This window comes from Rhinolophus ferrumequinum, chromosome 7, assembly GCF_004115265.2.
Source record: "Rhinolophus ferrumequinum isolate MPI-CBG mRhiFer1 chromosome 7, mRhiFer1_v1.p, whole genome shotgun sequence".
NCBI classification, from domain to species: domain Eukaryota; kingdom Metazoa; phylum Chordata; class Mammalia; order Chiroptera; family Rhinolophidae; genus Rhinolophus; species Rhinolophus ferrumequinum.
Window position 1 is genome coordinate 47646203 of NC_046290.1, and position 12613 is coordinate 47658815.

At 33.6% G+C, this 12613-nt stretch overlaps 1 protein-coding gene across 4 annotated transcripts in view; it reads right to left on the bottom strand.

The window, feature by feature from the left end:
* Positions 1 to 22: 22 nt before the first annotated feature.
* The window catches only part of FAM169A (family with sequence similarity 169 member A), a 63688-nt gene continuing 51097 nt past the window's right edge, over positions 23 to 12613 (bottom strand). For all 4 annotated transcript variants that reach the window (XM_033109911.1, XM_033109908.1, XM_033109910.1 and 1 more), the window contains exons 9-13: positions 12098 to 12137; positions 11211 to 11361; positions 8631 to 8787; positions 5878 to 6081; positions 23 to 5015 (exon numbers count right to left, since the gene is read on the bottom strand). In XM_033109911.1, coding sequence (XP_032965802.1) covers positions 4467 to 5015; positions 5878 to 6081; positions 8631 to 8787; positions 11211 to 11361; positions 12098 to 12137 — 1101 coding nt within the window. In that variant the 3' untranslated portion in view covers positions 23 to 4466. The remainder of the gene's footprint in view (positions 5016 to 5877; positions 6082 to 8630; positions 8788 to 11210; positions 11362 to 12097; positions 12138 to 12613) is intronic.

Sequence of the window (12613 nt, forward strand, 5' to 3'; positions counted from 1 at the left end):
GCAGAGCTGTCATTAATGGAAAAGCCAGTATAGTTAAAAACACCTTTTATCATTAAGGGTTGTATATACACACTTAAATGTGAGGCCTAGGCTATGAAACTTGGTCATGACTCAAACTTTTACCTGAAGTCTCTTCCACCTCATTATTCACCATTAATCCTAAGAAATGTAGCATTAACAACATGGTAACGTTTGTTAAGTTTATAAAGTATTCACATTAAAAGTATACAAGAAGGGCAGCCGGATGGCTTTGTTGGTTAGAGCGCCAGCTCTTAACAGGGTTGCCGGTTTGTTCCCCACATGGGCCAGTGAGCTGCGCCCTCCACAATTAGATTGAAGGACAACGACTTGGAGCTGATGGGCCCTGGAGAAACACACTGTTCCCCAATATTCCTCAATTAAAAAAATACAAAAGGAAAGACAAACTATACTAAATTGAATTCAGAAGAACTTATTTAGATAAATCTTTTCACCTCTAATCCTTAACTACTTAAGACAGTAAGTTAGTATTTTGAACATTTTTTCTCTCATATAGTAATACCTACTTAGAACTATTTTCTACTCTAAACATTTAAAAAATGCACCAAAATGTTTATATGTTTAGCATTTTCTATATTCTGAACTTAGGGTAGTAAATTTTACTTTTAGAACGGTAAAAATTTGTTTTAAATAATTCCAAGTAGAATAGTTTTAAAAAGAAAGACTGCACTGACGCCCATAAAGAGAAAGATATTTGTAGTTATTTACATAATATAAAAAAAATAAGTGAGGGTTGTAACTAGGTCAAAGCACTTTTGTGATGAATTACATGTTTGTGGCTTTGAGCTTTAGGGTGTTCATATTAATCTATAATCACATTGTTTTGAATTCTGTTTATTTTTTAAAGTCTGTCTTGAAGGTACAACCAAACTCCCTTTTAACAAAATCATTTTAATGTCTGAACAAATTCAATATCTAAACACATCTTCATCAATGAAATTAGAGAAAAGGGAAATAATTTCAAAACACAGACCAGGAAACAATCACAAAATATAGGTTTAATTACTTTTAAACTTAAAAAAAAAAAATAACCCCAACTACCAAGAAAACAAATGAGTACTTCGGTAAGACTTACTATGCTGAATAACGTATCTTTTCTAAGTTCTATAAACAGAAGTTTTAAAACACAGACACTTAGGAAAATAGAGGCTAGTTCCTTGGGCATGACTATCCAGTATGATACAATTACTTCAGGATGACAGAGCTGAACCTTTCTTACAATGATTGTAACAAATGATTTTGCCACTAATAGAAATGGGGAATGTGTGAATGACTTAAATTTTGAAAGGTGAAAACAACAAAAGCAACTAAACGTAAGCACTTAATACTACAGAACTGAGGTTTGCTTATTTTTTAGAACCCCAAATAAGTAAATCATCTTGTACAAAGAAAGCTTGATATTAAGTATGCAAACAGAAGCATAATTAATCACACCCATGAAATACTGGGTAACACCTTAAACACCATATTGCTGTTAGTGGACATACAAGGCAGAAATGTACTTCTAAAATACTGGTACACAGATGACTAATGTTAGTATAAATTATTTACAGTAAGATCTGTTTTAGTTTGCTGGTGTGACCAAATTTTAGAAGGTACTCCCTAAGGGTAAAGCAGAACATAAGAGCAGATATTAGATACTAGGTATAGACTCCATTTGATTCAATCATAAACCTTCAAGATATTTTTCTCAAGTCACTGAAACCACTTTAGGTAGTGTCCTGGTGGTGAGCTAAAACTGAACCATTAATCACTAGTAATTGTTATCCTTGCCGTGATAATTCTCTGTACTTAATGGAAACACCATGAATACAGACACATTTTAAGCAGATGACATATTGTCATGCTATTTGATTTTATAAAAAAATCATAATAGACCTCTTACCTTTAAAAGTTGTAGAGGAGCTTTATAATAAATTCTTAAATATACTTATTCTGTGATGTCTAGCAATTGAATAATTTAAACTTGAAAGGAGAACTAAAATTTTGCTAATCACTATCTGCTTTATATTACACAAGGAAATATATACGTATTTACACAAACTGAAGTAAACTCCCTTCTCCACAAATAAGACTTCTAAACAGAAAAACAGTTCACAAAGGACTATAGAATGTGACTAGACACTCAACTAGCTGGTTGAAATCAGATTTTAGTTCTTTGATTCTGAAAAGTTTTTCTTATAATGCCTTGCAAAAACTACATGTATCTGATTAAGTTTTATTTAGATTCCGTATTGAGGATAAATTTTGTTATAAATTCTATACTCATTTACTGAAAATGAACATGTTACTGAATGTGAAAGTTAGGTTTTCCCATGTGATCTAACTTTCTCTACCACCTATCAATGACAAAATAACGTTTTCTGTTAGAGTTAGTAAGTAACGAAAGTTTTCTTATGTACTAAACAAAAAGTTTTGAAATTGTTTAAAATGCAATTCTTGTTTAAGAATAAACAAGTTTAACAAGTATAAGTTTATATACTGTTAGTCCCCAGTGATCATATATGAATAAAACATTTCTATTTTGTAAACTCAGCAACTATATTCACACATTAAGAGTTGTCAGTGAGCTGAATCTTATTAAACTACACCTTTTTAAAGAAAAGTATTTTAAAGAGAACAATGAACAATCCAGGTAAAAAAGTAAAATATCTAAGTGTTAGATTTTTATCTATTAAGAAATTAAAAATGGTTAAGAATTTACTAAACCTTAACATTTCCCTATTTGTGGAATTAACAAAAGTTTCTCACAAAATGTATAAAACAGCATAAACGTTTGATACATATTACTATTACTCATACTTTTTCTTTCACTTTTTGAGCATTTTTAAAGAAAAACAAATGGCCAGACTGCTTTAATTTTCATTTAGCGTGATAATCTGGCTTACCTCTGACCAATAATTAAAGAAAATAAGTATCACAATTTTACATGAACAGGAGGGTTTGCTATGTTGCCTACTTAAAGATTTTACTTCAGATCTTTCTAAAATACCAATATCCAAAATAAAATTAATGACATCACCTGACTGTGGACTGAAAAACCTTTAACATCAATTCTTATCACTTCAAATTGTAACAAAGGTCGTAATATGTTTTTTCATGTAAGGACCACGCTTATTTTTAAAACAATCCTAAATGGTCTCAAAGCATTCCCCAACTTTGGTGCAAAGTTGAGTACACATAATACTTCCGAAGAGTAGGATTGTTTCAAGATTCTCTTTGGATGCTAATAACCATTTTGGTCATTTCTAAATAAAACAATTAATTGAGGCTTTTTTAAGTTTTCCTAGGCAAAAGCCTTTGCTATGGCAACACAATGAACACATACAGGTTGGCTTGTAACCTGTCCTCACAGAATAAACAGTGAGCAAGAGCAAAGGGATAACCAAAGCCTCCAATTTGATTTACGTGCTTGTAACTACAGCTCCTAGGGCAGTTTTATTCTTGCCATCTAGATCTAAAATTGTGGGGTGTAGTTTCATACCTACCCAAAAATGGGTGCCAAGCGCATAAGCTGGCAGGCAAGCAGGTAGATCTTTTGACAGGAATCATTCCCCGAGTTATGGAAGTCGATGAAAGCTGAAGGGAATATAAGATTCTAGAATAAAGGCAGTGGCAGGATTAAGGAGCAGTCTTAGGAAGGGTTCTCACACTTCTGAAGTACACATGTTAACTAGGTGAGGACAAAAGTATAGTCCTCAGCTTCAAATGAAATTTTAAATCATTATTTCAGTACCTACATGCCAGAATTAAATCCCTAGCAGTACCATTAATATCAGATGTTATAAAGGGTTGGGAACAGTTTGTACCTTTCCACAGACATTGAAGTCAAAGGAAGAAATTATACAACTATGAGTTAAGAGGCCAAGATACCACCCTCATAAACCTTTGACTACAAATTTCTGTTATTTGTGCTCTCATTTAGTGGAAGTTATATTTATTCTAATTTAATGATATTTTTGTTTAGGCATGCCTACATTGTTTAAAAATGGTGATTAGTTTTGATATTTAAGTTAAAACTTCTAGAACCCTCACCAAGTTTACTATTAAAACCCTCAGTATAAAAGAGTTCCATGAACCTCACAAGAAATGGAAAGCCTACTACTATGTTTTTCAGTTTATATTCTTTTCTGAAATATTAATGGTCAGAAGTCCCCAACTGCCGAAGAAAATATAGTATGATCTGGTTTCCCAAAATCGAAACATGGTTAATAAAAATAAAAAACTGTATTTACACAAAATAGCCTGAAAAATTAAAAACAATGGTGAATCCTAGAGGTCCTAAGGGGGAGGGAAAAATTGCATCATAAATAAGCTCAAATTGAAATTTTGGAATTTTTGTCCTGTGCCCCATGCTATTTATTACCATTTTTAAAAAACAACAATTATGTTACAAAGAAGAGGATTTATCATCTGCACTTCTTCATTCAGGTCAGCTTGGCTTTTTTCTTAGCAGGTCCTTTATGCCCCTTGGCCTTTCTTCTTAAATTCCGCCTGTCTACAACAGGCACTTCCACTTCTATTTCCTCTGAGCTGCTATCCACAGTTTTTTCTGTTGATTGTGTAAACTGATCCAGTTGCTCAGAAGATGCTTCCGACTGCTCCTCTGACTGGTTCTTCTGTCCCGCATTCTGTGAAAATGGCACATCTTCAAGTTCAACCTCTATCAAAGAACTCTGAGGAAGAGCTGCAGATGTTTCCTGGGGTTCAGGTACCCCCTCCTCACCCTGGTCTTCCAATGAGGAAGTAGTGTTGGGTGATAAATTTTCAGAGATTGATTCTTCAGAAAATTCAGCTATCACAGAGTTTGGAAAACCACTGTCGGATCGTTCTTCATTTGGGATAGTAGCAACATTGTCTGAATTCCCAAAATGTGCCTTCTTTCTCGAAACTAGTGGCAGTTTCTCTTCGGTGTGCCCCTTTTCATCAGATGGGCCTTCGTCTAGCAACATTTCTGAGTCAGTTATATGTGACGTCTAAAAGTAAAAAACCTGGTGAACAAACTTTTGCAATGTAGTTCTTATGTAAATTATTCTCAGACACTAATATGCAACCGTACTGAATTCAGCATTCATTACTTTGGTTAAACGTGTACATATTCTCAATACAACTCAATTTCTTCAAAACTGTCTTATGTAATAATCTGCATACATTAAAAGTTCTTGTTTTAAAGATATAATAAAAGTAATACTTTCACCTCAAAAAAGTACTTAAGATAGTTTAAACTTCAGATTCTTCAAAACCATGAATCAATTCAAAGTTTTTACTTTCTTGGTGTTACTGGAGCCAGAACCAAGAGTCCCTTGCGACTTGACACTATGCCACCCCACTAAGTTTGACTATGGTTTTTATTAGATGTAAGTGAGGACAATGGAAATTTTATTCATGTATTTATGTGAGATACTAATAAAATAATGCTATCCAATAGATTTTTAGCCTTACATTTGAATATTCAAAAGAAAAAATTAAATTTCTTTCCAAATACTCCATCAAGTTTTTCCCACTAATCTGTCTCCTGATTAAAATAAAAACTGTGTAAGAAATAGGTATTCAAATATTTGGTAAATAATCTTTTATCCATTTTTCCAAGCATTTCCCTAAATCTACAAAACTCATTGTGTTACCATAAATCAGAAAAGAATGAATAAGGTTACAAAGATTTGAATTCCTGGACTATTACTGATTGCATTTTCTTACAATACTAAACCTAGTATAAAATCTAATTTTCCTAAAGGGCTGTGTACATGGTAAGGTGAAGAAAAATATATACACTGCCCCTGCCATGTCACCAACATTGGAACATTTTAACTATAAAAAATTGAGTTATTTCCCTGTTACCTTATCCGGTGCAACAGCCTCAGGTGGTTTTGAAGATTCTACCACCAGTGGAACAAGATTCGTAGAGTCTTCACTGGAATTAAAAGACTGCAATTTTAATTCTTCATCTAAAACTTCATTAGAGGAGTCTTCCTCTTCAGTTATAAGCGGGGTCTTAAGATTATCATCCATTATCTCACCATTCATAGGCTCTAATTCAGATTCCTACACAGTTGGGGGAAAAAAACAGGACACAATTACAGACTACCTTATTTGTCATGCAAAGTGGTTCCATTCTCAGGCCCTCCCTTTCATGCACCAGGACTTGGTAAATTCTACCACATTATAGGGCTTGGGTTAAGGAACAGTCCTACTGGAGGAAAGGACGAACTTACGAGGCAGGGTCAGTAAAAGAAGAGAATTCCTAAGTACTCCAAATTCCTCCTGTACTCATGGAGAGAGAGGACAGGACCAGAATGCACTGTGGACAGTGTAGATCTGAGAGTCAGTAATGAGACCCTGCCCCTTCCTGCTCTTTCTTCTTATAGGGCAATCATGGGAGGAACCTTTTCAGTAAAAAGGTACCCAAGAGAGGCTAGATTTGGTGCCATTTCTTCACAGAACAGCATCTGTTCAGCACTTGGAATCTTTGGAACCTGTGGGAAGTTACAGATTGCCCTGCCAGGGGGAGGAAACACTAGTAGTCTTGTGGGAAGCTGAGTTTGGGTACAGCTCCTTGCTAGAGAAGAGACACCCAATCTGAGTTAGCTCATTGTCCAGTCAAGCCAGGGTCATTTTTGAAGAATCCTGCTTCTTACATCACATTAAAATATGGAAAAACAATCTGATAACACAAACCCTCCAATTTCTGAAACACTTCTTTGTAGTGTTTATCAATTTACAACACTTCTATTTAATGTCTAATATTTCTACTTAACACTAGTGACATTCTAACAATTAGAGGGCATTTTTTACCATTTTAAAAATTAGAAAACTGATGCACTCAAGTGTTCAGAAATAGATTTAGCTGAATTATAAAGAACCTCTGAAATCATATAACAGAACTTTTCTATAGGGATATTGAAATCAGGGACTTAGAAAAATTAATCTGGCCAGATAGTATACAGAATAAATTGGACACAGAAGGTAATTATAATAAAACTCATAAAAGGACCAAGCAGGGTACAATAAATGTTAAAAGGAAGAAAACGAGAAAGATATACAAAAGCTTAAAAAAATAGAATTTTAGTAACTAAAAGTGAAAAGCAACAGAAGAGAAAAACTCAGTCCTGCAAGTTTTAGTTTTGGGAACAGAATGCAAGAAGAAAAAAGGCTCAATACAGAAGTGATGAGAAAGAATAGAGACTATGTTGACTTTAAGAAGATAAAAGACATCTGTATAAGCAGAAATATTTAGAAGGCAAGTAACACCATGGGACTCCAATTTGGATAAATATTGAAAGTCCAGAGTTACTGGTCATCCCCATAGAGATGACTGTTAAGCCATGAGATTGGATGCATTTTCAAAGGAGAGAGCATGAATCAAAGAGCAGAAAGTGAACAACTGAGTCTTTTAGAATGTCCACAAATAAAGGGGGAAAAGCAGAGCAGAAAAGTCAAAAAAATAAATAAATAAAACCAAACCAAAACTTCAGAGATAGGAAAACCAAGAAACCAAAATACAGTAATGTTAGAAAACCAGGGGACTAGAAAATCTTGAGGAAGAGAAAGTCATCAGTCTAGGTAAGGAAATCCACTGGAATTAAATGACATGTGTTGATGTAATATGGACAAATGAAATCAGTTACATGAAGTTATGTATTAAGCATGACATTAAATTTTCAAAAGACAAAAACACAAAAATATATACCCCCCTAAACAGCTAGGTGCACATAAATCACTTTTTTAAATATGTGCTTTTATTTTCCCTATTTTCTACAATAAAAACAAATGCTATTCAAAAACATAGTTGCAATAAGTAAAGGAAGCTAAATTGGTTTAAGTTAAGAAACTAAAATTGGTAATATAGGTTCACTGTTCAGCTGTTGCCTGCACTTGGCAAATAGGTAAAGAGTTTTTAAAGAAACTTAAGCACATGAAGAAAGAAACAAGGAATCTGTAGAGAGAAAAAGACTACAGACATAAAGACAAGCACAGGAAAAGAATAAAGAAAAAAGAAGATTAAGGATAAATACTTGGGAGCTGCAGAAATCAAGCCAGATAAAGAGTTTACTTAGTCACAAAGGATTTTCATATTTGCTTTTTAGTGTTAAAAAAATGAATTTGGTTATTTTTCCAGGAACTTGTAAATCAATTATTGTCAATTATATAAAATACAAAAAATTTTTTTCTGGCTAACTCATTCCTATCCTTCTAACCAAACTAGGGGTACAATTGAGAGCCTGTTAGACCTTAAGGCATTCTAACTGGTTCTATAATGTAGACATCATTTTTATCACTTAAGTATGTTTAATTCCAAAAATTAATTTGTTTTAAATGTACTGAGGGACCTTACTACCTAAACATCCTCTTTTTTATCTTTGCTGTGAGTCAAACTTTTAAAAAATCAGTTTGAAATATAAAATGATACGTGTAACTTTATCCCTTCCCAACTCAAGTACCTAACCTCGATAAATACAGGTATATGCTTTTTAATATTTAAACACAATTTCTACTAAGACTCTAGAGTATATTGGTATATTTAACAATATATGATTAAGAAAGTTAAAATTTAGTTTATATCCATTCATTATATTTAGTAAGTGATCTCATACCTTCTCACCATCTTGCTTCTCTTGGTAAGGCTGAGTTTCTAATGCTGAACGAGCATCTTTATCACTACTTCCGTTCTCAAATTCAATCACACTTTGTTCATGTTCTTCTTCCAGGAATTCTTCTGAGCTCTCTGATGTGTGTGCAGTAGACTCCAATCTACAAAACACAAAAGAAGACCATTCTTACTTGTTTTTCAAGGATGAATATAAAATTTCAGGAACCTATTAATAAAGTAACACTTCAGAGAATGAACAATTAGGTGTTGTTCAGTCAATGACTTCAAATTTTACATGTCCAAAACTAACCTCTTTGTCTTCTTACAAATTTGTTCTCTTTCCTACCTTGTTCTCCAGTTCAATTAATAACATCACCATCTTTTCAATCACATAAACTAGCCCTTTCTTTTATTCTATCCATTTTTGATTGACTCTTACTCTACTAGAATGACCATACATCCCAGTTTACCTGGGACAGTCCAGTTTACAACTTTTATCCCAGCTCTGGCATATTAATAATACCCCTTTCATTCTCAAAAACATCAGTTTGGACCATAAATAATATGGTTTAGTTCTACCTGAAATGCCTTTCAAACATATCCCTAACCTTCTATTCCCATTTTCAGGCCCCAATTCCCTCTGGGGAAATACCACTGTAACTTCTTCCCAACTCATCTTCAGACTTGCAGTACATACATTCTTCAGTAAGGTTTTCAGTTACTTTTCTAATATACAAGTACATATCTGTAACTGTGACAGCCCAGCTCAGAGAATTATGATGGTTTTCTATGGCTTATAAAGTGTACCTCCTTTCAAAGCCTAACGTGACCAGACCCTTACATTTTTATCTCCTACTAGATGCTACCATTTAGCTTACATATAAGTTATGCTTATCAACATTTCTCCTAGTAGCATTGTGCCTTTGTTCATGTTATTCCTGTAGTCTAGATCTACTACAATACGGTACAGGAATACATGTTATTCCTGTAGTCTAGATCTGCTACCGTACAATACGGTAACCACAAAACACATGTCACTATTTACATTAATTAAAATTAAATGAAATTAAAAATTCAGTTGTACTAGCTCAATGGGCACCCTGGGTAGTGGCTGCCATATTGGGCAGGGCAGACACAGAACATTTCTTTCATCACAGAAAATTCTTTGGACAACCCAGGTGTAGATCAGGGGTCAGCAAACTTCTCCTTTAGTTTTTGTGGGCCATGTGATCTCTGACCAAGTACTCAACTCTGCCATTGTACACAAAAGCAACCATAGTAAACATAAACTAATGAGCATGGATGTGTTACAATAAAATTTTATTTACATCAATAGGTGTGGGCCAGATTTGTCCTATGGACCAACCCTAGTTTATGGACTACCGAACTAGAAAGTCTTCTGTCCCTACTCTGCTTGTTAAGTTTCTACTTATCTTTGAAGCCCTTGCCCAAATGACAAATCTCTCCATCCCCTCAGTTAGAACCAGTCACACACTGCTCTGCACCTGCAGCATTCTGCACTTCTGTCATTGTACCATCACAATCTATCTTGCAGTACTCTTTCTTAACCTGTGTCACAGACAGATACGTGTATTAGAAACCACTACGCAAAGATGAAGTTTTGTTCTGCATAGTGTCTGAGTAAGCATTCAGGCATTTAGTCTTACTGTTATTGTTGTTCCTAAAGAGCAAACGAAATTCCACCTAATTCTTGGATGTTCAATTTAAAATGCATTGTTATATTCCCCCCTAAAAAGCATATTACATCAAAATGTTCCTCAGTAAGAAAACCATAATTATCTGAACTCTGATTATTCTTTTCACAAATTACTAGATTTAAATATATACTTAATTTGCCTTTAACGTGATGAATTTTTCACCAAAATAAAACTTTACCTACTTAATTACCCCAATGCAAAATTATTTACATAATGAAATTAGCAAAGCTATGGAATTCTTTACCTGAGTAAAATAATTTCACTAAATTCAGCTAAAAGAGCAAAACTATGAATGGTTGAATCAGGAACAGTTGGTAGGACTACGAGAGCAAAAGTAAATTTTACTATAAAATTTAAAATCTTGCTTTAAGATTCAAAGAAAAAGAGGATAAAGTTTTGACCCAAGTGTTCTGATGATTTAGACCCTGGAGGATTGACTGAATCATTTATGGTTATCTCTAATTTATGTTATATCCAATAACTCAATAAAATGAATTTGTTATAAAGTAAAATTAAGGGGTTTTTAAATGGATTATACCTCAGCATTACTAAAATTACACCTACTGTCAAATTCAAAGTTGGTGATAATGCCTCATCTGGGATAATATAATCAGTTGAATGTTCTGGATTTTCACACTTGAGAGATTAAATCATGAGTTTATTCCACTCTCATACCAGCAACTTCTCCCTACAACACTGTCAAAGTGACACTTATCACTGGCAAGTGTAATCAATAATTTTGTAGGAGAATTCAAATACAAACTTCTATACCAAAGTCATTTGCTATACAAATAGCCTCCACCTTAAATACTAATATGAAAGTAAGAATAAACAAAATAATGAGAGTAAAATAAACAATACTCTACTTGTTTACTAAAGTTGTAGGTGAAGTCTGGGGAATCTTTTCATCTTCTCCTTGAGAACTACTAAATTCAGAATCCTGAAACCGCTTTCCAATCTTTGGCCGCTTAAGATGACTACTTCGAGTACGAGTAGAAACAGGTGTTTTATCATGACCTGAAAAAAAAACAGCAAAACTACAATCAATTGATTATGTATTCATAGGACTGCCTATTAAAATACACAGAAATGTAATTACTATGCTAGTTTACATACCAGGGGTGCCAAAAAAATGTGTACAAGTGGACACTTTGGTCAACGTTGCTCAAGCAGTAGTTCACCATAATGAGAAGTGTCTGGACGCTGATGGTAACCACTTTGAGCACCTCTTGTAATCGCAGAAGTCAAATATCACTTGTATTCATCTTTTGTTATCAGTATATATTGAGTATTACAATTTTAATAGTTTTTTCCTTTCTTAAAATGTGTATACATTTTTTTGGCACCCTCTGTATATTTCCATCATTACACACTTCCTTTCTCTCACTTACATCAGACTTAGAAATAACATCAGTGTCTTTTTCTAAAGTATGAAACAACTTGGTCAATATTCAATTTTGTTACCTTGAGCTCTGCAAAGTGTTTTTGTATTTTCATTTATATTCTCTCCTAATAATCTTGGGAAATAAACAAGGTAGATGTTACTGGCCCTATTTTACAGATAAGGAAATGAGGAAAAGAGAGGTATAATAGTTTATTCACACAGCAAAATCAGTGGCAGTGGTGGCATTGGAACACAGACCTAGACTTTAGAGCTGTCTAAGCCTTCACTTACTCTAAGAAACACACACAGACACACACCCTAATTCTAAGTGTCTCAAACACTTACTGATAGACCAGCTGAATTGCTTACCTTCAGACGTGCTTGCAAAGGCATCTTTTAAAGAATCAATCTAAAATAGAAATACAGATTAAAACCAAACATTTTAGGTTATTTTTTCTACCTGTGGATCTACTTCATTTAGTATCAAAGAAAATCTTTCAAAACGTTTTGCAAATAGCACTTTTTGTACTTACTATTCATCAATAAAATCAAGAACTCTTACTTATATAGTTATTATATTATATAATTTATATTATCCCTAAAAACGTTTCAAAATTTTTCAAATAGTCAAAACTCATGCTAATTAAGACAGGAAATAAGAGGCACAAATAATTCCCCAAAGCACTTGTCTTCTGAAATGCACATGCATATACACAGACTTACTCAACACTCGCTAAAAATATACTCAAATACCTGTGTGCAAAACAAATATGACTGTCATAAGCACCATCACAACAAAACAATGCACAAAAATAGACTTCTAGAATCCCATCAATGAACCTATATTTTAAGTAATATCAAGTAAGTTCTAGAAAAGTACCTAGT